General features: G+C 39.8%; 2 protein-coding genes across 4 annotated transcripts in view; one reads left to right on the plus strand and one right to left on the minus strand.

The window, feature by feature from the left end:
* Positions 1 to 22,491, plus strand: thsd4 (thrombospondin type 1 domain containing 4). Of its 3 annotated transcripts, none has more exons than XM_077519646.1 (18): positions 1 to 577; positions 1,886 to 1,937; positions 2,018 to 2,084; positions 3,171 to 3,424; positions 4,691 to 5,006; positions 7,040 to 7,142; positions 7,833 to 7,969; positions 13,827 to 14,031; positions 15,886 to 16,061; positions 16,122 to 16,188; positions 16,267 to 16,461; positions 16,712 to 16,841; positions 17,996 to 18,200; positions 18,278 to 18,451; positions 19,391 to 19,564; positions 19,638 to 19,817; positions 20,859 to 21,003; positions 21,077 to 22,491. In XM_077519646.1, the coding sequence occupies exons 2-18, from the start codon at positions 1,909 to 1,911 to the stop codon at positions 21,220 to 21,222; spliced, it is 2,703 nt and encodes a 900-aa protein (XP_077375772.1). In that variant the 5' UTR covers positions 1 to 577; positions 1,886 to 1,908; the 3' UTR covers positions 21,223 to 22,491. The 3 variants fall into 3 exon arrangements, with proteins under 3 accessions (XP_077375772.1, XP_077375773.1, XP_077375771.1); XM_077519647.1 differs by having other exon boundaries at positions 16,285 to 16,461; XM_077519645.1 differs by having other exon boundaries at positions 16,122 to 16,461.
* Positions 22,332 to 27,430, minus strand: part of pepd (peptidase D) — an 11,811-nt gene continuing 6,712 nt past the window's right edge. The window contains exons 8-15 of the mRNA XM_077519648.1: positions 25,782 to 25,857; positions 25,660 to 25,706; positions 24,836 to 24,904; positions 24,087 to 24,164; positions 23,795 to 23,943; positions 23,547 to 23,731; positions 23,280 to 23,471; positions 22,332 to 23,200 (exon numbers count right to left, since the gene is read on the minus strand). Of these exons, the coding sequence (XP_077375774.1) occupies positions 23,057 to 23,200; positions 23,280 to 23,471; positions 23,547 to 23,731; positions 23,795 to 23,943; positions 24,087 to 24,164; positions 24,836 to 24,904; positions 25,660 to 25,706; positions 25,782 to 25,857 (940 nt within the window). The 3' untranslated portion in view covers positions 22,332 to 23,056. The remainder of the gene's footprint in view (positions 23,201 to 23,279; positions 23,472 to 23,546; positions 23,732 to 23,794; positions 23,944 to 24,086; positions 24,165 to 24,835; positions 24,905 to 25,659; positions 25,707 to 25,781; positions 25,858 to 27,430) is intronic.

Consider the following 27,430-nt stretch of genomic DNA (forward strand, 5'->3'; position numbering starts at 1 on the left):
TACATTTTGGACGCAATTTAATGTTCATTTTACGTTTTTATTTTGTTTGTTTTTAATAATATTTTTCAACAATTAGAAGTAATTTATACATGCATTTTCAGAAGCAAAGTTTATGTAGCTTAATTTTTTTTGTAGTCGAATTTTTATGATAATCACTATTGCTGGTATTATTATTGTTGTTTATACATTCTTACACAGCATTCTTAAGAGAATTCAAAGGGGACGTACGGTTGTATTCCAGCAGGGGGCGCAAAAGAGTCACTTTTCCTCGCCTCACAAGTCCTTCACATTCAGGCTCTCCTGCGCGTAAAAGTCACAAGCACCGGAGGACAGCGATATTACTTTTGGCGGTTCTGTGGAACTTCTCCGCACCTTTTTGATGGGAGTCTGAGTTGGGGATCGAAAATGTTTATTTCACACCATTCGGCAGGTGGCGTTGGACGGGAAAAGCTTGGGAGGAAAAGTGGATTATGTGTAGTTTAGCAGTTGAGAAAGGTGGCGTTCATGGAGGCTGCAGACTGAAACATGTTGCCTTAGAAGTTCACTGGAGTTCAAATATACCACCTGGAACACACAGGCAAGTATTCCATTTTTTGTTTGTTTGTTTGTTTGTTTGTTTGTTACGCAATATTGCTGGATGAATTAGACATTTCTGCTGGCTTCATTAAAATATGTAAAGTAGCAGTACAGGGTTATGTTATTTGTTTACCCGTATAAAAAAAAAAAAAAAAAAAAAAACTCAAGATGAATGTATAGTTATTGCATGGGATTTAATATTTCCCTCTTGGAGCTTTTAACTGGCACGTAGTGTTTTTTTTTTTTTTTTTTTTTTTTTTTTTTAAATATACTGTATTTATTGTAGAGTTTTGTCAAAGATATCATTGGGCAAGAATGCACAACATACCCATCCTTCTACGTTTCAGTACTAATCAGTACACACGTAGCACATAACTACTGTTTACACACAAAAGCACCATTCCACAGCACACCACGTTCACACATGCACCCACTCATACTGTATACAGTACATGCAAACATAGGCACATAGTGTTTGTCCATGTACCATAGCAATAGTGTAGACTATTATGCAAAAAAAATAATCAAAAATATCTACTATAGTGTACTGTAATATTAAACTGTCATATTAGCAGCTTTGGAAAATGTCAGCCAGTTTCATGCATTCATTCAGTCAACCTAAATTAGAATCTGTTCGTATACCAAAGTAAGTTACTTAGGTCTTAGATAAAACTAGCATACACATTTTTGGAAATATGTGTTAACAAGCAAGCACCATTGATGCAATGTGTTGTTTACCTGCAACTAATCCTTGTGTGTCCTAAACATTAAAACACATACAGCTCATTTGGACCTTTATAAAACGAGTGTAATTCAAGTAAACGTGCTGGATGTGTTTAAAAAAAATAAATAAATAAAATAAAATTCACTTCTATCCACACATTCACTTGATCATAATCATGCAAATAATATTTTTAATAGCATCACACAGGATAACCTCTAAAATGCTTAAAACTAGGAAAAATGTAAAAATAAGTTACCACTGTAACCCATTGGGCAAAAAGCCCAAATCTATGCAGCGTTAGAAACCAATTTTAAAGGTGCAGTCTGCGATGTCAAGCTGCTAACAAGATTTGAAAGGCTTATACATGTTGGAAAGTTTCCAAACATGAAATGTTACCGGTTTGATGTTGTATGTAACTTTAACCCAGATCCGACTGACATTACACATTCAATTCAAAAATGCCATTTAATATGTTTGAGCGTGTATATCGCTATCAAATCAGCTCGGATCTTATTACATGTGATTACAATCAGGATGCAACTAAGTTCAATGTTTGAGCATGTCTAATTTGTCATTTCCGATTAGTGTGTGATCATCATCCTGCAAGAATGCGAGAAGTTTACAAGTGGCTTGTCAGGTAATGTTTTTCATAGCAGCACCATTGATGCAATGTGTTGTTTACCTGCAACTAATCCTTCCAACTGGCTCGTTTTGAAGGGATGTTGTGCTGTTTTTGCTTTGCTTGGAGGCTGTGAAGTGTCAACACGCCGCAGACCACAGAAAGGTGAGCAGGACCGAGGTCGCGGCCAAGTCTAAACACGTGCCATCCACACACCAACTCATCTCGTGACGTTGTCCTGGCACCGGCGCTGCACGCATCATCATAATCGTGTCTTTGTTCGTCGAATGCCTCAGAGTGAGAGAGGACTCCCCTCTTTCCTGCTTCCCGAAAAGTGTGGAAAGCTAGCGGGAACACTCCCAAAATATTCAGGTGCTAATGTGCAATTGTGTCAACAAACTGCCACATCAGCAACTCACGGACTAAGTGGAAGTTCTGGCAGATGGTGCCTGTTTTATGGTCTTTGCAGGATTTATTTATTTATTTATTTATTTTTTCAATTTTAGAGCTGCTCATTAACTATTATTATTATTTTAAAATATTTATTATTATAATTTATTATCATTAATTCTTATACATAATGCATTAATCCGTCCATTGTTTTTCAACTAATTTGACAAATTAGATTTTTAAAACTACTAACTAATAAAGGTTATCTGATCTTATCTTAATTCCTTGTTGGTGGAAAATAATTACGATCCCCTCTCGCTATCACAACTTAAGCAATTCATTGATAAGCGACACTCAGACGGCGTAGCCTCAGGAGAGACGCGGGGTCACAGGGTGCGTTCAAAGTGTCGGTTAAGTTTTCAGTTATCTCAAGTTCTGTCTTTTGTAAGCATCAAAGACAATTTACAAGTCTCGGAAAACATTAAAGATTGCTTAATGATTGGCCGACGACCAGTTTACTGGTAACCTTCCAAAATTTCCATTCTCTAAAAGTTGTGTGAATAGAGACTTTTGAAAGAGCAGGATTTCCATGTGGATCCACAACAAAGCCGCCTAACCTGGCACCGTTGCTCTTCCTACTGCTGCAGGCTTCTGCATCACAAAGTTCACTAATAAATGTCTCTGGTGAAGGGAAACAGAGCCAAAACTGAGAAGGGCTGCAAGCCAGCAGAGACTTCCAGCCAGCAGCCAAAACATGACTTAAAACTTGGACTGCACTTTCTTTTTTTGTGGCACTTTGTTGAGTTCAACTTCTCAAAAAGATCCACCTGAGAAAAAATGTCAATTGTTGTTCTCATCCAGGTCCCCCAGAGGATCCCTGGTGGGTCCCCGCTGGACTCTGAAGCGGACCATGGAGGGTCCTGGGGTACCTGGGGTCCCTGGTCGGCCTGCTCCCTGACGTGCGGAGGTGGCGTGCAAGAGCGCAGTAGACCGTGTCTGAAGGTCTCCCGTCCCCCGAATCCAGGCCACGTCATCTCAGCCTTGAGGCCTTCGGTTTCCGTCTATCGGGATAGTGACCGTCATGAGGGGAAGGGGAACCCGTCTGGTGGACGCAGGTACCGTGAATATCGAAGACAGACTGAACCTAACACGGATGTAATTCGAATACGTTTCGTCTACAATGAAACATGGACATCAAAGACACACAGTCTTCAACTAATTAATGGCCCTCATGTTTTCTATTTGTAAACATCAAAGACAGTCAAGAGGCTTCAGTAAAACGTTTTCGTAAGCTCAAAGACAATTTAGCTTTAAAGCAGACAAAAAATACATATGTGCATGTATTTATAATAGCTTTATTGTTCCATGAAATTTAAACATCAAAGACATCAAAGACGTCAACTTCACATTACTTATGTTTGATTTGTTTGGTTTTTAATAAACATCACAGAGAATCTTCAACAAACCTAAAATAGCAAAGATAATGTACCGATGCTGTTGTGCCAAATTGAAAACGTGTTTTTGTTCGCATCAAAGGCAGTTAAGAGCTTCCAATCAATTAAACGGTGGTCTCTTGGCCAGCATCAAAGAGAGTTAAGTGTCTTAAAAGAACCTAACTCAACAAACCTAAAAACGAAAGATAATGTATCGATCCTTTTTTTTTTTTGTTGTTGTTGCCAAAATTCAAGAAAATGGATGGATGGATGGATGGATGAACAAATGTGTTTTTGTTCACATCAAAGACAGTTGACGGCTTTGAACCAATTTAACGTTGGTCTTTTTGTAAGCGCCAAAGAGAGTTAAGAGTCTTAAATGAACCTAACTGGCCCGGTCTTTGAGCCAAGTTCAAGTCTTAAGACTGAGCCAAGGCCGCCCCTGTAAATGCCAAATTCTGCATCCACTAGACCATCAAGAAACAAGCAACAACCAAATGCTGCTGCTGCTGTTTTTTGTTGTTGTTTTTTTTTGCTCATAATAGTTATTAGTTCTCTGTCAGGTGTCAAAGTGACTCAGTGGGGCTGTGGCGGTGAACTGTGGGGCCCCACGGACCCCACCCACGTTTTTCAGTCCTTTGCATAGTTCTTCTTTCAAGAGAGTCCAAGACTCAGCCGGTGCTTGGCAGCTTTGGGATCTGCAGTCCTTCCTGTTTAAACAAATCACGCTGACAGCTGAGAAGCGGGGGTGCTGTTGAATGAGAATCTGGCACATTTCCATCGTACGACTTTATTCCGAAATTAGGATCTATTTTGCAGTTTTCTGGGGTTTCGCTGAAGAACCCTAGCTTAAAGGTGTATATTACCCCAGAACTACATTTCAGAACTTAGATATTACACCTTATATTGTAAATGGAGGCCAATCTGTCATTGCCTAAATGTCTTCAGGAGGATCAGCGCCATCATCCCGGGCAGGTACGGCTACGGGAGACCTCCGTTACAGGCTTCCGGAAGGCTCCAGCAGTCCCATCCTGACAGACAGAGGCGTTCTGCCGTCCCACACCACGGTGGCCTCAAGTCGCGCCACCGCGACCACAGCGGACCTCACACGGAGACACTGTGGGCGCCGCTCTACCAGCAGGGCCAGATGGACCAGGGTTCCCGATCCCAGCAGCCGCAGCGACAACTGGAGCGACCCTACCACCATGTCCCGTCTTCTTCTTGCCTGGGAGAGCACAATCACCATAGACTCTGTGACCATAAGGTAACAATGTCCAACTGAAGAAACAAAATGTAATCGTTTAATCCATGAACTTGTATATTCATCTATCAGATGTAGTGTTTCTTCCCCATTTTAATCATAGCCGTACATATAGGTCTCAAATACCTTCATATTTTAGGTTTTAAAAAGTCATAGATTTAGTGTATATAGCTTTGAAAGTAGGTCATACAATTCCTCAATTTAGTTCTTAAAAAGTCTTAAATATGAGTCTGGAAAAGTCTGAAATTTGCTTCCTCTAGTTGGTTCAAAAATAACCCAATCTGGCTCAAAAATGAACTGATCCGATATGTCAATGTAACCCAACTTTCCCGATTGTTTTGTACACAACAACCCAATTTTAGGTTATGTTACTTAAAACAACCCAGAAAGTTGAGTCAAATTGAAAATATCTACATTTTCCACTCTACAGATGGGTAAAAAAAATAACCCAATTTGGGTCAAAAATGGACTGATCCAGTACATGAATTTAACCCCACTTTCCTGGTTGTTTTCAACAAAAAGACTATTGTTTTGTTTTGTTTTGTTTTGTTTAAAACGACCCAGAATGTCGGGTCAAATTGAAAATATTGCCTTAATCTTTCACTATAAAAAACAAAAGTAAAAAATAACCCAATTTGAGTACAAAACTGACTAATCTGATTCGAAACGACCTAACTTTTTGAGTTGTTTTACTGAAAACAATCCAGAAAATTTGGTGAAATTGACCTAAGTAGTGGATCGGTCCATTTTTGCAACAAAATGATTTATTTTTGACCCAACTGTTAGAATGTTTTTAGTTCTTGTATTTGCTGTAATTGTATGGTCCTGGTGTACCTAATGATGTGACCAGTGAGTGATGACTTCCTGCATTTTTTAGCCTGGAGCTTCCCAGCTTAAGTGACTCAGTGAACAGCAACCTGCCTATTTGGAATGGAACACACCCCCTCAGTTCTGTATAACATCACAAGCGTTAAGTAAATCAGAGCAGAAGCTTGTTTAAATTGAGGCGTCGGCGGGTCTTCTTTTAACAGTAACCTGATCGATGAGTAACGTCAACGTTTGCTTCCACTTCTTCCTGCTTGACTAATTATGTTTTTTTTGTGAGTGTATATGTAACCTTGGCGTACCCCTTTGGAAGTAAACAGCAGGTCCATGTGAATCTATGTGAGTATTTAGGTCATGATAGGGTGAAGAAGAAATGTTAGTGTTATATTTTCCAGTTTTCCTGTCCATTTTTCCATTTTATTTTAAATAAGTCAAATTCATGGATCTCATTTTTAAAAATAATAAATTTCCCACAGCAAAAAATTGGAAATGTTCCAGAGTCATGCATAAACACATTATTAATCATACCAGAAATCTTTTAAAGCATTTTTCACAATGGAAAACAGTTACCAAGTGTCTTAATAATATAAAAACACCCAATGGATCAAGAATTACGATATATTTTACACACCCGAGTTGCTGTCTTGCTGAAATCAGACCATTTTTACCATGTAATCCTATCCCATTAACTAATGTATTATTATTATTATTATCCATCCATCCATCCATTTTCTTGGCCGCTTATTCCTCACAAGGGTCGCGGGGGCTGCTGGCGCCTATCTCAGCTGGCTCTGGGCAGTAGGCGGGGGACACCCTGGACTGGTTGCCAACCAATCGCAGGGCACACAGAGACGAACAACCATCCACACTCACAAGCACACCTAGGGACAATTCGGAGCGCCCAATTAACCTGCCATGCATGTCTTTGGAATGTGGGAGGAGACCGGAGTACCCGGAGAAGACCCACGCGGGCACGGGGAGAACATGCAAACTCCACCCAGGAAGGTCCGAGCCTGGACTCGAACCGGAGACCTCAGAACTGGGAAGCAGACGTGCTAACCACTCGACTACCGTGCCGCCCTATTATTATTATTATTATTATTATTATTATTATTATTATTATTATTATTATTATTATTATTATTATTATTATTATTATTATTATTATTATTATTATTATTATTATTATTATTATTGTCATCTGTGTTTAGGCTTGTCCTGCATCTAGCAAGCCCATCAGAGCTGCTCAGTGTGCCACGCACGACAAGAAGCCTTTCATGGGCCGACTGTACGAGTGGGAGCCTTTCAACGAAGGTATCACGTTGTATGTAAAAGTACAACATTAAAAAAAACAAAAAACAAAAACAGCAATGTGCTGTTCTCATGCCGCATCAACACCATGCTTCTAACAAGTAAACAATCCTGAACTCATGTTACATAAACAATTAATTCAGTAGTTTAACTTCTGAACATAAACAAATCACCTTCATATGCTACTCCTAAAAAGTATTTGCTAGCACCCTCTTTTAATTTACACATAAGAGCAAACTGATGTAACATCACACACGGGCAAACAAATATGCGCACCAGCTCCCTTCACAAAGAGTTGCCAATAATCTCACCTTTTACACAAAATAATAAATGTTAGCAAAGACTATCCAGACAAATTGTCACGGAAATGTAAACTACTACAGATGAGAGAAGTATTAACATGCTAAATTTTCACATTTGAATGAGTACAAGGGGTGCAATCAACAAAAGAAAACACCACCTATGAATTACACCTGAGAACCGCACCAAAATTCCACCAGATGGCGCCAAAGTAATACTGCATTGGCTAGAGCACAAAATGAATAAACAAATATAAATAATGTCCTGAACCATGAATATGGGGGATTACTGTATCTAAAATGTAACCATGAATAAATAAATGTAGAAATACATAATTTTATGGTAATGGTGTCCAGGTTAGAGTTAAAATGTAAATTGTCCGTGTGCCTTTAGCTGCGGAGGATCAGCACTGTGAGCTCAACTGCCGAGCCGCCGGCTTCAGGTTCTACGTGCGACTCTCTGACAAGGTGATTGATGGAACGCCGTGCGGACCCAACAATTCTTCTGTGTGTGTAGCGGGAACGTGCACGGTAAGTTCACATGGCTTTATGTTATTTCATTTATTTATTTCTGGCCTTGATCTGAAAAGGGATGGCTGCTGCATGAAAAATGAAGGTGATTAAGGTGGTGATTGTGGCCACAAGGGGGCAGGATAGTTTAAGAAGGATCTCCTGGAGTGAAGCTGAGGTCCACAGGATGTTGAGCTGTGGGATATTTGTACGGCGTTTCAATCCAAGTGGCTAAAACACACCTGCCAGAATTGGACTGGCGCGTCGGTGCGTGGGAGCGAACACACATGAATGTTGGATCCACAGCGGTGCGTTCAACTTCCTGCACCTTCTTCACACTTCTTCTCATTCAGAGGATTCCCCCCATCACTCCTTTGGATCCTCTTACCTGCTTAAGTCATTCCGCTTGAAAATCCCCCCCACTATCGGCGCGCGATAACGCCAAAACATCTGTTATATTGTGAAGCACAACTGTTTGGCTCATTTGACATCCAGCACTGATAAGCAGATTGAAAAAAAAAAAAAAAGGTGCCGCTTAATGTTGAGCCTGTATTGCTGCAGTCTCCAGAGCTCCAGCTACAAGCTCAGCTAACTTTTTTTTTATTTTCATTGAAAAGAGACTTAGGGCAGCTAGACAAAAGGGCAATGGAGAAAATAACACATCTAGACTGTTTGTATAATCTAATAAGTCCTAAATTTGCCCAGCAACAAGTGATGCAAATAAGAAAACGAAGAACACAAATCATTGTGCTCATCTACATAACGTCACCATGTAGAATTACATCACTATTAATGGTCAAACGCCCCAATACTTTTGCTCAAAGAGAGCAGCTATCGAACTTGTTTGGAGGAATCTCTCCCGAAAGAGCTTCTGGGAATGTCGCGCGTTACCCAAGCCAAACATGCAGAGAAAAAAACTTCCTGAGGGTGGACGGGAATGTGCCAAGCATCACTACAGCTGAACGTCAAATGGAGACTTTTAAAAGCCACTCGCCAGTATGCTCTTTGCATGTCTGCTTCTGATACGCTAATCCAGAACACGTTTCGGATCTGCGAAGCATGAATTGCCGTCGCTCCAGAATGTATTTATGTATTGTTTTATTTAACCAGGTTAGGCAATTGAGAACTGTCTTGAATGTCGTTTTTTTTTTCATCAGGCTTTGTTTGAAGTTGCAAAAGGTTACAAAGACATTCGTGAACAGTTTTAACAGTTTCAACGTTCAAAATTTGATGGCGCCAGAAAACATTTTAAACCGCATTGTATGCATCTACGCTGTACAATTTGTACTTGCTAGGAATAAACTAGAAAGGTGTTTTCTAGTGTTTCTGGCAGTAATACACACGTTGTCCTACATGAACAGGACACGCTCTCACGTAGTCCCAGAAGAGGTCAAGTTTTATCCCGCACTTCCTGCAGCGTAACATCCTGTCGGCCTCCCGCTGTGAAAAGGAACATTATTAAAGATCTCACACCCATCTTTCGCATGCGAGCATCTTTACCCAGGATCAAGTCCCACCGCAACGTTATGAGGAAATCGACTGTCGGGTGGGAGGAAGATAAAATGAACTGCTTGGGACTTTTTATTTCAATGTACAGTAGTCACACATGGAAGTAAAAAGCAGCATTCATGTCCTGGATATCATTCCGTTGCGGCATGTGCATGCAAAGGGACAATTGAAATTAAAACTATATTGTAATAACAGTGGGGTCAAAAATAACCCAATGATGGGTCAAAAGGCACTGGCTACTATTTGGGTTATTGTTCTTATTTTATTCTATTTTCTATTTTATTCCCATTCTTTATTCTTCTGATTATTATTTAATATTACAATGCATAGCCATACACAAAAAAAAAAAGAATAGCCCAACTTTTGTGGAAAATAAATCTAAAAAATTGGGTCATTTTGTAGGTTATTCATTTGACCCAACGTATTGGGTTAAAAGAATAACATTCGGTCAAATTGACCCTTGTGACAGTCAGTTCTCTTTAAATGCATAATCGTGTTATTGTTGACCCAACTGTTTTTAGAGTTAATAACCCAAATTTAGTCAAAAAGGGACTAACGTAATATTTTTCATTTAATGTGAGTATACACAAAAATATGAATAGTCAAAATACTAGGGTAAAAAATACCCCCCCCCAAATTGAGTCAAAATGACCCAAGTGGTGGTAAATCTGATTTTGACCCATAATTGGGTTATTTTTGACCCGCCTTTAGCCCAAATTGGGTCAAAAAGGTATCGAACCAACTTTTTGGTTTATTTAGTTAACCCAAATCCGTCCATTCACCCGCTCCTTAAAAAAAAAAAAAAAAAAAAGACCCCGCAAACCCACATCTCCGTCACCCCTCCCCTGCACCTCCCCTCGGCTCTCCTTTCAAGTGGGAGCACGTAAGGCATGGTCGGTGCCGTTTTTTTGGACTTGAGAGCGAGCGCTCTGCACGTTCTGGGGAGAATGCTGCCAGTTCCGAGCCTGCTGCTGCTGGCCTGCCTCCACGTGCAGGGGAAGCCCCGGTCTCAGGTAGGACCTGCTTGTTGGGGTACGTGTCAGAGAGCTGGAAGAACTCGGCCACCTCTTTGTGATGTTGCAGTTGCTTTGGGGAAATTGCATGTCAAGTAGCTCCAGTGAAGGTTTCCTGGTTTGGTCCAACATGGACTCTACTACAAGGTCATAGTTATGAAGGTCAAAGTGGAGGCGGCTTATTAGCTGAAATTAGCATGTCACAGCTGTTTTTGCTCAACACTGTTTGACTTCATGTCAGAGATGTAATATTATGAAGACAGAAATGTACGTTGTCATTTAACAAGATTTTGGTATTTTGAAAATTAGGTTAAATAAGACTTAATTTGATAAGGAAAAAAATCAGAGGAAGAACAACACCATATGGCATATTATTTTGGAACATATCACCCAATTCACTATATCATGACATTAACAGCACACAAAAACAAGAGACAGCGATGTCATTGTCACTTTGAAGTGACGACCCCATGTAGAAAAAGTTCAAGATGTCTTGCCAAGTTGGCATGTGGGCGTCACGTGCACGTTGAACGCAACCTTCCGCTTAAGTCGACTTCCAGATTCAGCATCCCGTCACTATACATTCCTCGATGTTGACTGAATTTTCTCTATAGGAAAAGTTTATGGCATTTCCAGATGCGACAGTATGGCAAAGCTCGCAGAAAACATTTGATCTTATTTGTGTTTGTGCGTGTGAAGTGCTCCTCGAATCCCAGCGCAATGTTCGCCTTTCACCTCTTGCTCGTAAATAAGTGTTAAAATATGGCACTGTGGCTCTATCCTGTTACGTCTTCACAGCATCAGTTTACCTTTATTCCCACATGATAAGAACAAATTTAATGTTCATGGTTAAGAGTTTAAGACTTGCTTGCAGTGTATCCTGGTGAAATTGTATACATTTTAGAGGCAGCAATGATAGAAAAGGTCAAGGCAATGTTGGAACCAAATAAACCCAAGTGAAACCAACACAGTAGATGTGGAAGGGAAGGGAAGACTAATTTGATGAATTAATTCATTTGACTGTAAGTCCATTATAAATAAATAAATAAATAAATACATAAATAAATATCAGTAAATGGTGAATTGATTTTAAAACATTCATCCAAAAATATATTTAAGTCCAGTTCAAAAATATTTAAAAATAAATCAAACCAATAGATACTAAATAAATAAGGATGATGTTTAAAAAAAGACTCAGGAACCATCCCTGAAATTAAACAGGAAGTCGGCCATCTTGTTTTGAAGCAGCCATTACAGTCCCAGCAAACAGGAAATTATCACCCTTAAATTTCAAGATTTTCTTTTTAGAATAACTCCAAGAAAGTGACACTTCATCATATGCTTGGTGGTTAATGCAAAAACAAACAAACACATTCTCCATTTTGCTTTTATGTTCCCCCACTTGTCAGTCTTTGATTAACCACAGCAGAATTAAAAGTTTTTTTTTATTTTAAAGTCAATCAATCTCTGCAGTTAACTGGATGATACCAGGAAAATTACTACCACTATCGCCACTACTAGTGATTCCATTTTTTTCCCCATGATGTTTGCATCAGTTTCCGTCTCAATACACTGTTTTCAATGAATATCAATACCAATGTTGGTATCAATATTTGGATCAAACTTCAGCAGTACCATGTGGGAAAAATACCGCCAGGATTTCTTTTTAAGACCCTCTTGTTTTCAGACTCGACTCGGCTGCTAACCACTTCCAGATGATGGTGGGCTTCAGTGCCGCTTTAAATGATTAAATTGAAAAGAAACATGATTTCGTCGTGGTTTCACTGGAGAAAGCATGCAGATGGCAGCTAGGAGCCACCCACTGAGAGAAAGTGAAAAATAAAATAAAATGCTTCAGATGCGGGAGAGGTTTCTGTTTTACGAAATTAAATTCTAGTTTACGCTTTTTAAGTGTTTATAGTGTTCCCCTGTAACCACAAGTAATTGATGCACCCTCCAAAAGGTTTATATTTGTTATATCAAGATGGTGGCAAAGAACTATTTCTATGACACACTTCAACTCACTTCAACATAGTTCGTTGGCACCACGATGCCACAAAATGGTGCCAAAGTAACACTTGTATTGCTTTGGCTTGAACACAAAGGCATCAAATGGGAAAGTTTTTCAGCAAATAATGGAGAATATGTCAAATTAACAAACAAATAAAACTGCTCACTCAGCTAAGTAGCATTCTAGTTTACACTTTTGAAGGATTTACTGATGTCATCATTGTAGCTGTTTCACTTACATGCCTGGAAAAAAATAAGCTGCTAAATCAGGTGGAATCTTACTTGAAGCATTGTTATTCAGCACCAACAGAGCTTTACTATTCTTTAACCGACAGTATTATAAACAGCACAACTTTATTGACATATAGCCATTTCCCGCCCAATTTCTCTGTCATACAGTAAGCAGTAGTAAATCAGTCAACAAGCTAGCAAAGCTACCGCTATCATCGAGCATGGATTGTTCAGCCTTGAGTCTGCTACTAGGTAACATTCTAGTTTACGCTTTTGAAGGGTTTACTGATGTCTTACAGGAGTTGCTTGCTGCTATGTTTCACTTACAACCGTGAAGTGAAACACAGATAAATGCATTAGAGCCATGACTATGGAAAATTGAATACTTAAGCTAAAGCACTTTCATGTGGTCATCCCAAAGTTGAAAAGTTGAGGCGTCTGTTTTGTCATGACTTCTTAACTTCACGAGTCTTCCCGTAAGGCGCCACACATTGTAGCGCTCGTGGTTGCATGAGATTTCATCGACGAGTCCGATTATGGATCCATAAATCACGCCATGTTTCCATTGAGACGCGTTGTTGTCATTCGAGTGGCCGTGGATAACCTCGTTTCGGCGTTTATTTTACAAGGGGAGTGTTAGACTGCCGTGATGGTGTCATATGAGGTGTGATGGATTTTGCGCTGACACGGCAGAGTCGTTTAATGCTCGTCATGTCACTAACAGCTCTTCATTGCTGCGTTTTTATTATTTTTTCCACTGGGAACTTTTTTTATTTGTTGCTGGAATATATGCTCATTGGAAACATTAAATACAAATGGAATGTCAGGCCTTTTATGTGGAACCCAGCGTAACGGGACATTGCTTCAACTGTTTCATGCTTTCACACAGTGACACAGCATCACACGATCAGATGATTAGATGACATCTCTTTTCTGACATTCTCTTTTGGACAAATGCTTTCAACACAACACAATTACTAAAAGACCATATTGACCAAGATTAAGATTTGGGAAAAATTCACGATAGAAATACTTATTACATTTTCGTGCAGCATAACAGATAAATGCTGCGTCACTATGTTTGCTTTGAACTATGTGCTTTTCTAACATCACAGACTCCAGGCTGTGATGGCTTCCTGGGCTCCGGGAAGGTGATGGACAAGTGCGGCGTGTGCGGCGGCGACAACACCACCTGCCGGCTCGTTTCTGGAGTCTTCCGCCACTCCCTGACCAAAATCGGCTACCACAAGATCGCCGAGATCCCACCGGGAGCCACCAAGATCAACGTCACAGAGATGGCAAAGAGCCGCAACTACCTTGGTGAGAAAAAATATTCTTTATCTTGCATGCCATGTTTGAATTCACAGTTTAACATTCCTGACTGTCATATAATAAATATGTTTGTCAATGTTAATGTCTAATTATGACTAAGCGTCATGATAAAGGACAAAAATACAAAAAAGTGCAAAATGTTTGTTTTGTGTAAAGAGTGTAAAAAAAAGTATGAAGTCTTTTAAGTAGCATTTTAGCATTCTTCTGTTATACAAGTCCAAAAACAAGTCAACCACACTAAAATAAATATTAAGTGGCGCAAACAGACAAAGAGCAGGATATTTTTATTTAATCAACTGTACAAGCAATGTTTGAAGCAGCATTTTATTAATTGGGTTGAAGTGTAAAAATGCGAGCCATTGTAAACAAACAAAAAAAACTTAAGCTATGTTCACACTTCACACTGCATTGCGTGATGCCCAGTTCAGATTTTTTTGTGTTAAAGCCGATCATTTTTTGTCCTTGACATTACACCCCAAAATTATAATGTGAACGTAATGCGTCCATTTATTTATTATTTATACGAAACGATATTCCGTTTAATGTGTTTAGTTGTTGTTGACCATTTTCTGAAGCAACTGTTGGAATGTTGTTTAATGAGAGCCAGAACGCAGTTTAGTGGTAAAATCCTAAAGACTGCATAGCCCCCACCCTTGAATAAAAAACTTTCTACCACAAACCCTAACCACTCTTTAAGTTCTAAGTTGTTTGTGAATCTGAATCTAAAAGGCTTCCGTCATCCAGGTTCACCAGAGCAGGCTGTGTTATACTGTAGTGATCCCATAATAAAATCTAGGCGAAGCAGCATGTGGTTCATTCAGTAAAACAGTTACAGTATATGTTTGTGAGGATGAAGTTTGCAACCTTGCATACTGCATTTCCGTGCAAATCTTATGAAGTGAAGTTTTGGTTTACCATGTCCGTATTCCCACTCAAGTAATATCCAACAACAGCGTTTATAATGGATTTTTCATGAGCAACTACGTCCCACATATTCCCTCAGTGAGTCTCTTTTCTGGGCTCTAATGTGCTTTCACTTGATCCAAACAGTCTTTTACAAGTCTAAAGTTACCCTCCTAATGCATTTCTAATGGTCTCCTTTACTTAATCCACTCTTTTTTTTTTTTTTATTTTTTTTTTTTTTGACCAAATGGTCTACCAGCGAAAAAGGATTACGTTAGGTTTTCAAAGTTAGTTACACGGCCGCTGAAGCACTGCATTCGACCAACATTTTCCTGGGAATATATGCTTTAAAGGTCCGGGACGCTACACATTGGCTTTTTCTTTTGCTTTTTTTTGGTGACACATTTTTTTTATAAAATAAGGAACAGAAAGGAGGGAGGAGCTGTGATTAAAGAAAAAAATAATAATAAGTAACAATATACATAGAGAAGTGTAGAAGTGGACATCATTGGACTATTGTCTTTTTATTCCCTTTCATATTTTATTAAAAAAAGAGGTTTCTTGAGTTAAAATTAATTTTGCAACTGTGGTTAGCTTCTTTTTACATTTGTATCGAGGTTTAGATTGCCATCTTGCATTCCTTTCTCCTATTTTTATGTTTTACTATCCTGCGCATTCATATAGTATACACTGCATTTAAAAACAACAACAACAAAAAAAAAACAGTCGTTAATTTCTTTTCAAAAATACAGTTCTTAGTTTTTCAAATGTGAAAAATACATTGAGTAAATTTTGCATAATTTTTATTTGTATATCTATCAAAAAATATTTTAATTTAAAACAAAAAATAAAACCTGTGAACAATTTCATTTTATAACTGTATTTTTACATTTTGTAAAACAAAATCAAATAAAAATACAACATCTCTGTGTCCCACAGCGTTGCGAAGCCGCTCCGGACGGTCCATCATCAATGGAAATTGGGCGATTGACCGGCCGGGCAAGTATCAGGGCGGGGGCACGATGTTCACTTACCGCCGGCCCAATGAGATCAGCAGCACGGCTGGTGAATCCCTCCTCGCCGAGGGGCCCACCAATGAGATCCTGGAAATTTATGTGAGTTGAACATACCTTTATTCCCATGACCATACATTTGTAATTCTCTACTTTCCTCAGATGATCTTCCAGCAACCCAACCCAGGGGTCCACTACGAATATGTGGTCGCCTCGGAGACACCACAAGGTAAACAAGACCTCCAGGATCAGAGGTCACGTGACGTAACATACCCATTATTACCCATCATGCACTGCACTTACTCAGATCAATCATGCGTCTCAGGGAACACCGTGAACGAGAAGCAATCCGGACACGGTGATTCCCAACGAGGTAACTACGACCCGGCCGGCGGGGGGAGATACCCGCCTCATCGTCACAACAACCAGGCGCCGCGCCGGCAACGAGAATATAGCTGGAAAATGGCCGGCACCAGCGAGTGCAGCGCCTCCTGTGGCAAAGGTGAGATGCCACTTTTCATATTGATTTTTCAGGCGCATTTTCAGGATGGACTTCCTGTGTAGAATGTCCAACTAATATTTCAGTACTTTTTTTGCTGACAGAGTGTGGAAACTGATTACGTTTCATTTCATTGTTACAACAACTTAAGTTTATAGTGCATTATAGTTTCATGCTGAAATTTCACCTGAAAGCCCAGTATATATATATTTTTTGTGTGCCAAATGTCTGTTTTCCATATTGTGATGGGTAGGTTTCAGGCATCCCATCTTCCACTGCGTCCACCAACTAAACCAAGTCCGGGTGCAGGACACTTTGTGTGACGGCAGCAGTAAACCAACAACGCAGGAAGAAGCGTGCAACGTGCAGGCCTGCCCGGCATTGTGAGTCAACACACTGACTGCCCTGCTGTCTCCATTTGAAATGTTTTTTCCTTGCTGTAAATACCATACTTCTTCACATATTGTATGTATTGTTATAAATATTATTGCACTGTACATGCAATATTACTTTAACTGTAATAAATGTATATTGTTAAATATACTGCATCTTGTAATATACCTATATATTGTTTGATTTCATTTCTATTTATTATTAATTTTACTCAAATATAATTCTTGTATTTTATATTTACTGTAATAATTGTATAAATATGTATATTTGTTATTATTCTGATTATTATTATTATTATTATTTCTAATAATCATTATTATTATTATTAATAAAATAATAATAATAATAATAATAATAATAATAATAATAATAATAATAATAATAATAATAATAATAATGATAATAATAACTGTTGTGCATTTTTATTCAGTTTTATTTGTTTTGGTATAATAATGTTGCTCCTATGTGGAAAACATTTATGTCCATTCCCCCCCCATTTTTTTTATTTTTATGTTTTTGGGATGGAACTGAATGTAGACATCCCAAAAACATAAATAAATAAATAAATAAATAAATAAAATGGGACACGAGTGTGACTTATTAATGTCTTAATTTTTTTTTAAATCACCCGGGGGGGGGGGGGGGGGGGGTGATTTAAAAATATAAAAATATAAAATATACAAATACATATACAATATATACAAATATACAAAAATATATTAGAGAAATTGAATTTTTTTTTTTGGAGGGGGGGCCCAAAAAAAAAAATTCAATTTCTCTAATATATTTTTGTAAATAATGCAATGTTATAGACGTTATTTCATTATTTTAACACTTTTTGTCATTTAATTCTATCTATTAATAAATATGCACATCTTCTTTTTGGGTAAATTTGTATTTTATTTAAAAATTTTTATTATTCTCTTATTTTGTATATTACAGTGTATATTAATTATATATATAATTTTTGTATTGAGGGAAAAAAAATCTAAAAGACACTATCATGGTAAAAATGCATCTGGAAAAATAAAGGCCATCCCTCAAATAAATGCTCGGTGCTTTCTGCTGTTGGTTTAAAAAATAAAAAATAAAAAAAAAATAAAAAAAAATAAAAGACTTCTCGTTTGCAATTGTTTCTTGCCAGCTGGGACATCGGCGAGTGGTCGGAATGTAGCAAGACGTGCGGTCTGGGCACGCAGCAGCGTCAGGTCCTGTGTCGCCAAACATACGCCAACCGCACCCACAACGTGCACGCCAGCCGCTGCGGGCACCTGCAGCGGCCCGAGACATCCGGCACCTGTCAGAACAAGATCTGCAGCGAGTGGCACATCCGCTCGGAATGGAGCGCCGTAAGTTCGAATGTCCAATCATGGCGAGGATGATTGCAAGCGTGCTTCATTTGCGGCGGCAATTTGTGTCCCCTCAGTGCTCGGTGCCGTGCGGGCTGGGCCAGAGGCGGCGTGAGGTCCGTTGCCTCAGCAACGTGGGCGACGTTGTCCCCGACGCGGAGTGTAACATGAACCTGAGGCCAGTTCACGTGGAGAACTGTGATATGGGCGCCTGTGCCAAGAGCTGGTTCTACACAGACTGGGGCACCAAGGTATCACACACATGCAATGGACATGAGGCAGATTTGTCCTGTGAGTTGAATTAGTTATTACTTATCCCACTGACCCAATTCATTTATAACAACAAAAAACGCAGCCTCCACCCTATCCAAAAATACAACAAAGTCCCTTTCAAAACATTAAATGGAAAGAGCCCCCCTCCCTTGAGAAAAGTCCAGATTCTGGAAAACATCTGCGCATGTGATTGATGAATGCGCACAGTGTATGTTCAGTGTATACTTTCTGCATTCAACTGTACTTGCATGGAATCCGTCTGAGTCAGGATTATGCTCAAATGTATTTTCCCCAACCATATTAATGTTTCCTGTTGCGAGTCAACCTCCAATTTTGTACATTCCCATTTATTCACACCCTTTAAAAACACAACTTATATTTCTTAGGGCTACAACAGTGATTTAAGTTGGAACAACTTTAAAATGGCAACAACACAGGGACCAAGTTGTTTACTCCAAAACAGTATGCTCAGTTGTTTTTATCTTTAAGTTACTTCAGAGTCCCGCCAGTCGTGAAGTTGTCAGGAGACCAGAGAAAGGATCAAAGAAAAGAAAGATGAAACAAAGTGAAATCCAGCACCAACTAGACACCACAGAGAGTCCGCAGAGTTACAAAACCAGAATCTTTCACCAACCCCAGAAACATCTAAAGTCAAACATTTCAAACAAAACAATTTTATTTTTTAAGTAATATAAGTGTATTTCCTCCCCCAATTGATTATTACTTTCACTTAGACTGCGACAGTCGACCCCCGCTATTTCGCAAGGCATGCGGAACGGGCTGGCCCACAAAAAGAGAAAATCTGCATGAAATTGACGTGGGGGGGATCGTCAGGTTATATGATATGCATGTACCTAACTCTGAGTATAACGCTAACGTTTACAGTGAAGTATAAGGAGTCGTTATTTTCCTCGTAGTGTTCTGCTGAGTGCGGGATGGGCGTCCGTACGCGAGGTGTCTTGTGCCTGACCAATCACATCAGCAGCCTCCCACTGGAGGCTTGCGGCAGCGAGCGGCCCCCCGACTCTCAGGCGTGCGACACGGGCCCTTGCGACAACGCCATGGAGTGGTTCACCGGCCCCTGGAGTCAGGTATAAATAAAAACGCCTTTCGGACGCACACGTGACTTTCCATTCGTTAAAGTTGCACGTTTGTGTTTGCCAGTGTTCCGCAGAGTGCGGCGAGGGCAGGCAGCAGCGGGCGGTGGTGTGTCTGACGAGGTCACCAGACGTGGTGGCCGTGGCGCCCCAGTACGAGTGCTCGTCGCTGGAGAGACCTCCCGGTCAGCAGAGCTGCAATGTGAAAGCCTGCGGGGCAAAGTGGTACTACACCGACTGGAGTGCTGTGAGTGACGCCCTGTGAACCATCTCACGACATCATCATACACATCCCTGGTCAACGTTTTGCCAGGAAGTAACAATCTCCTGTAATAACAGTCAAACCAAAACAAAACAAATAGCCATAGTCATTAAAAATGTTTTTTCTTTGAAGCTGCCCTATGGAGGAATTTTCCCAAAAGTAACTTTACAATAGCCTTTTAATTTGAACATTTATGACTCAAACATCATCTAATTAGCAGATTAACACCTTAGCTGTTCACAATTGGTAGCAGTTTTATTGTAATAGTTTTCAGACTGGAATCGGGTTCGAATTTCCAGCCCTCTGTCTGCGGATGTGACGTCACATGCACATTGTGTACGTGAGAAGGGAGTCCATCCATCCATCCATTTTCTTGACCGCTTATTCCTCACAAGGGTCGCAGCGGGTGCTGGAGCCTATCTCAGCTGGCTTTGGGCAGTAGGCGGGTACACCGTGAATTGGTTGCCAACCAATCGCAGGGCACACAGAGACGAACAACCATCCACACTCACAAGCACACCTAGGCACAATTCGGAGTGCCCAATTAAGCTGCGATCCATGTCTTTGAAATGTGGGAGGAGACCGGAGTACCCGGAGAAGGCCCACCCGGGCACGGGGAGAACATGCAAATCCCACCGAGGAAGGCCGGAGCCTGGATTCGAACCGGGGTCCTCAGAACTGGGAGGCGGACGTGCTAACCACTCATTCACAGTGTCACCGTGAGAAGGGAGTGTGCAGTTAAATTTTTCGGCCACATGTGGCAGTAGAGAATCGAAATTCAAATTTTCAGCATTGCGCAGCTTTAATTGTAATGTTTTGTTCTCCTTTGTGAATGAAAGAAAAATAATAATAATGATGATACAAGTTTAAAGCACTAATTTGAAACCCCAACCCTAGTTTAAAACCCTACAATAAAATCTTAATCCTAGTATAAAACCCAATTTTGAAACCCTAGCCTTGAATAACAATGGGTTAAAATCACTTAAAATGGGTGGTTTATTAAATTTTCCATTCCGGCCTGTGTAGTGCTCTAAAACATGCGAGGGAGGATTCCGTGTACGTGAGGTGCGTTGTCTATCCGAAGACATGCAGTCCAGCACCATCTGCGAGGAGCGGCTCAAACCGGACGAACGGGAAGACTGCAACCCCGAGCCTTGCGTACCTCAAATAGGTTGGTGCAAAAACAAACAAACAAATTTGTTGGTTTTATTTCATCCTTGATCGATATGATGTTACCGTTGCAGATGAGCACTGCAAAGACGAGTACTACAACTGCAATGTGGTGGTCCAGGCTCGCTTGTGCGTCTACGACTACTACAAGAAGACCTGCTGCGCATCCTGCTCTCGACACCCCCACAGACACTCCGCGGTCCACAGGGGGCGCAGCTAACACTCATTGAGACCGGAAGTAGAAACATTTTCATTAAAAAAAAGAAAAGAAAAAAAAAAGAAACACTTTCATGCAGGAAAGAATGGGAATCTGCTCACCGGATGGGCGGAAATAGCAACATGGCACCTGTTCATCCATTCAAATATTGGTTGGAGCATGACTGATGATGCATTCAAGGACACTGGGAATTTGACCAATCCCTCTTGGCGCATGCCAAGTCCAACCTCTACAACTCGCTAGCGAACGACTTGACTCTCAAGCGAACCAACTATTTGAGCATTTGACTGACCAACTAACTATCTTAAATATCGGACAAACTAACTACAACAACTAACTGGTTTGCTAGCTAGATATTTTACTTGACATAACAATTTGTCCAATTATTTGACCGTTTCACTAAGAAGCTAACTATCTACTTTGATTCTTTACTTCACTAATCACTTCAAATAGTGGATTGACAAGTTATCAATCAGACATTTTACAGATTAATTAGTTTCACTTAGGCCTACGACTTAAGCAGAGGGCTAGCTTGCCTGCTAATAGAATATTTGACGACTGATAAATTAGCTAAGTAACTAAACAGTTAGTTATTTTTTTTTTTTTTTTTATGTCTCTCTAGAATCTGGAGTGTAGATAAACAACTATTTAACAGACACACGTACTAGCTTAATATTTTAAATACTTGCCTCTCTATCTAAATTTTTAATTCCACCAATACATAAATATAAATTTAGTTTAATTAGCCTTTGTGTGACATCTCTCTGTCTCATTAATTGGTTACTACTTGGTTGCAACTCTTTGAGGTGCTTTATACTGCATGAAAGTAAACGTATGGATTCCCAGTTTTCTTAAATGCAGCATGGTAATCTTTCAACTGAAAAGCATAACATAAGCTTGGATGTAAATATTAAGATTTTGTTTGTTACAGTGACTGACTGTTCAAGAACATGATTTATTTATATCTCTCTCCATGGAGAGGATGTTAATTATTATTAATTTTTTTTAATTAAACCATTCACTTATGTACTCCCGAATCCTAAGGTTTAATTATCTGCAGAAGATCACATTCCTAGATTTTGTAACTGCTGCTCCATGGATTACCACACATATTTGCTCATGCTGTAATTTATTCACCAACCCTCACCATCCGAGCACACCTACACACATTTACAGTGTACATACTGTATATGAAATATTCAGGGAGCTTCAGGCTCTATAGGAAAATGGCTCGTCCAAAAAAATAAAGAAAAAAAGAAAAAAAATACTGCTATGACGGACTAGTTAGCTAGCTAATTATGTACAGTATTTGAGTTACTAGTGTTTAGAATCACTTCCTATTCACTATGGTTTATAGTTTAGACTAGTCTTCATCCCAATGCATCCATCAGTATACATTTTGATAAATTCAGGAACCTATGGTTGTGGTGGTTCTTAAAAAACAAAAAAACAAAAACTATCAGTATTTTAACACATTTGTGTTGGCATTGAGTTCATGTTCAAGTAAGTTTTGTTTTGTACTGCTCTGTACAGTATATACAGGTGTAAGGCAAAGGCTACTTGTGTGACAATAGCGGCATCTAGTGGCCGCACATGCAACTTGGGAATAATGTACAATGTCAGCCGTACATATTTGCAAAAAAAATCTAATTTTATTCACTTAAACAGCATTTGTGTTGTATCAATTTAAAAATACTTCCTGGGGTGTTAAGTCATTCAAAACTGATTTATGCTACTTTTTTGTTTTATTGTTAAACTGCATCATGATCAAGCTTGTATGTGTTCATCTTATTGGTTGATTGCTTCGTTTTGAAAACGTATAGAGAGTTATGGTGGATCAAAATTTTTGGCTGGCAACAAGCGGGCTGAAAGGTTTGTCCGGGGTGCTCATAAAGGCCTCAATCTCGTCCACGGTCCTCGGGACGCAGGTAAGCAGCTCAATGCTGTCCGCGGTGACGGCGATGTCATCCTCAATGCGGACCTGGCAGGATGATTTAAATGCAACACAATCAATAGAAGTACTCCATGTTTGAGAGGTAATCAATGCAGGATAGACTGACCCCGCCAAAGCCTCTGAAGCGACCGAGCACTTGGTTGTTGATGAAGCAGCTCTGCGCGGGGTCTTTCAGGGCCTGATCCAGCAGGTGGTTGATGAAGTAGATGCCAGGCTCCACGGTGAGCACCATGCGCTCCCGGACCAGGCGGCCCATCCGCAGACTCTTTAGCCCGGGCTCGTTGATGCGCTCCACGCCCTGCGGGACACCCACGTTAGCTGCACGATCCAGCGACTTCTCGGCAACTTACAGAGGACTGCGCCGCTCTCTCACCTCGGGATAACCGCCCACGTCGTGCACGTCGATGCCCAGCAGGTGTCCCAGACCGTGGGGCATAAAAACGGCGCCGAGGTGGACTTTCATCATGTCTTCCACGCTGCCCTTAAGAATGCCCACTTTCACCAGCTCCTCCAGGTGAACCCGGTCAGCCAAACGGTGCATGTCGGTCCACTTCACACCTACAAAGTAACATTTACTCGTGTAGCCAGTGACACCACTCTTAGTCTTAGTAGAAGTATCACCTGGTCTGATGGCGGCCATGACCGTTATGGAAGATTTTAGTACTGCCTCGTAGATGGCCCTCTGGTCAGCAGTGAACTTGCCATTGGCCGGGAAGGAGCATGTGATGTCTGACGAGTAGCAGTAGTATTCGCCGCCCATGTCGAACAAACTGGAGGAGGGGACATCAGAACAAAATGTCTTTCAGTTTGTTTGGAATTTAAAACTAGTTTCCCTTCCAGTGTCCAATTGTCAACATGAAATACTTAAAGAGCGGCACAGGTAGTTATAAAAATAACAATTGTGAGCACTTACCACATGTCGCCGTCCACGATGGTTTTGTCGTTGGGAGCCCCGGCGTGACCATAGTGCAGAACAGAAGCATTGTTGCCCCTGTGGGTCACACAGTCAAACATCACAATACATTATAAATGTAAAAACACCAAAATTGTCTTAGAAATAAAAGTTCTTATTGACAAGGTAAGAGGTACAGAACTTGGCTTTTGTAAAGTTATGTATTTCAAGTATTCTGCTCACAAGTTAGCTAATGGTTTAAAAAAAAAAAAAAAAAAAAAAAAAAGTAAATCACTGTTTATATTATGACATCCAAACTTTCTTTAATAATTTGTAACTGAAGTATTTTCACAAAAACATGGCTCAAATTCCAAATCAGCAGAATTGGGCTTTAATGGCTCCAACGTTAATTAGCAATGGAAAGTTTAGGTTTAGACTTTGGGACGCAAAGTCAGTGAAGGGAACTAATGAGGTTTTTGTCAATCAGTGTCAAAATTGTCGACTTCATAACCTCTGACGACATTATTTCACTACAAAGTTTGGACGTGGCTCAGGTTGTTAATCAAGACAAAAGCTTTGTATGTAAACACAAAACTGAGCTAATAAGCAGTAATCCCAAAGAAAAACTCATTACGCGCGGCCTTGGATACACAGAAGACCTACGTGTGATTAGCAACTGTTCATGCATAACCACGCCACTAATGAAGTTTTCAAGCACAAGCGTGAACCATTTGATTATTGTTTTAATATTGCCAGTCAGGCCTACTCACGTTCCGCAGATGCACGTGTACGAGGTGTGCCGCATTCCTCCTTTGGTGTAGCAGTAGTGCTGGAACAGGCTGAAAAGAAAGCAGATACATGATAGATCATAAATATATAACAACAATGAACATTCATTAGCATGACTATGGTGTGCATGTGGCTAGCTGAGTTCTAAAAATATTAATAATTGGCTAACAGTAAGTACCCTGATATTTACTTATTTTGCTGGCCAATTAAGTAGTTAACCACACTACCTATCTGACTGGATGACGAACTAAATAAACTATTTGACAGCCTCTTTAGTTAGCCAAGTTAGAGGAAGTAAATTAGTAACCTATCACCTATTTATTTGCCTGAGAAAAAAAAAGTTCCCAGCTTGCTGGCTAGCACATTATTTCATTTGATGTACAATTTGAATAACTAACTTACTATAACTATTCACTCACTGATAGAAAGTTTAACTAGCTTGCTAGTTTACTATTAATTACCTAACCTACTTTAAACATATCCACTGCTGAGTAACGCAAGCAAACTGACTACATTCGCAAGCATTCACTCAGTGAAGCTAGCTTGGTAGCTAGCTTGCTATTTGACCGAATAAATTAGTAATATACTCCTACTTTTACTAATCAACTGACAATGTTACTGGCCAATTTACTAAAATGACAATCTACTATAAGAAACCAACTCATGTAAAAACCAGCGACTTTCGATTACTAACATCTGTCATCATTTCACAATATACCATGATTGTGGTGGTTGTTAGATGTTAGATACCCACAGACCTACTCCTAACAACAAAATAATTAAAAAGACAAAATAAAAACTTTACCTTTCCATTTCATACTCTTTCTGTCCAGGTTTCACACTCTTCATGATCTATAAAGTCAAAAAGTGTGAGTAATATGCTAAATGATAATGAATCATGTATGCGCTAAAGATGCTACTACTTACGATCTTATGGGCTTCACTGGACACCCTGTTGGTGTACCTCAGGACCTCAAGCTCCATGTCCGTCTTAATCAGGCGGCTGCAGGAACAGACAGAGACAAGGAATGGACCTATGCACATATTAACAAATGAGTTTCAGGCCTCAAAGAAGTCACCACCGTGAAACTGTGCAATGATGAGCTCTGCTAATAAGCATCCTGGGGGAACAACATACCCGAGACATTCTCTTCAAATGTCATAGAGAAATTTTGTTCTTTTCTTTCTTTTGTTGCACAGCTAAAAACTGCCACTTCTGCCAAGCTCTGATAAAACTGACAAGGTGAACTCGCATTGTTCAACTTGGAGTTGCATCAAGTCAACTTCATGTAAATTGCTAAACATACACGAGCATTAAACAATTCATTCCGGAAAAGTTTTTTTCTCCACTCCGTTTTTGCACCTTCTTTCCTGCTATGGTATCAATAAAATCTTCATCTATTTGTGGCTCTTGTTCCTAAATAGAATGCTTACGCATGCATGTTATTGTTGCGCAATTTTGGCATGTGGCCTAAGATCTCACAAGACTGAGGCTCAATGAGCATCAAAAGTGAACAAATGAACAAAAGATTCATCCTGAGGAATGGTGGTTTTGTTGTATTTTATCTTTTACAGTGGTTACCTTCTTTTCAACACATGTAGGAAAATTAATTCCACCGCCAGACTTAGTAGGAAAAACAAACAAAAAAACCCAGTGGAAAGCAGCAAGTGAAAGGGCAAGAGCCATGTAACAAACGGTGGTTGGGTTTGTTGTTTTGCAATGCGGTTGAAACGCTGCTTCTCTCAACAGGAGGTGTGACTCAAGAGCATTCCGCCTCATTTTGGCCAAAAATGTCCATTTATCAGACGGCTGCAAAGTCTAATGAAGGGAACAAGCAGACGTGCACGTAGGCCATTAACGTCTACCCTGCCTGCGGGTGTCGGGTGGAGTAAACAAAACTGCTTCATGAAGATTTGCATGACTTTGTAGAAGCAGGTCATCGATTTCAACTGATCTTTTAGAACAAAGTAGAAATACAGAATTATTTTTTAGTTTCTAAGTGTCATAAACCAATGTGTGAAATACCGTACAAAGGTAAAGTGCAAAACATGCTTTAGTTAAAGTTCAATAGATGTTAACGAAGCAAGAATGAAGCTACATACTAAAAGGCTTAAAAAAAAAGAAAAGCAAAAGAAAAAGAAAAACCCTAGTATTTAAACAAAGAAAAAAAAGACGTGGTCTGAAGCGGGGGGGGGGGGGGGGGGGGGGGGGGGGGATCCAAATAATGAACGTGCATGCTAAAGCATTAAAAAAACACACACACAAAAAATAAAAACTAGCATGAGCATGCATTTGTTGCTTTACAAAGGGTCAGGAGTGAATGAAGTAAAGCTAAAACATATACATCACTAATAAAACTTCTCTGTAACTTCACATCTTTGAATTTACATCTTTAACACCCAAAAACTTAACATGAGCAGCCATTTGTTAATTGACAAAAAGTATCAGGAGCTTAATGAAGTCAAATCAATTAATGTGCATTTGCCAATTCACTAAGACATAGTCAGAGCTTAAGAAGTCAGGCTAATGAGTTTATGTGATAAACGCTAACAGAGCTTAGCGCTAGGATAAATTT

Source organism: Festucalex cinctus, chromosome 4 (genome assembly GCF_051991245.1).
Source record: "Festucalex cinctus isolate MCC-2025b chromosome 4, RoL_Fcin_1.0, whole genome shotgun sequence".
NCBI lineage: Eukaryota > Metazoa > Chordata > Actinopteri > Syngnathiformes > Syngnathidae > Festucalex > Festucalex cinctus.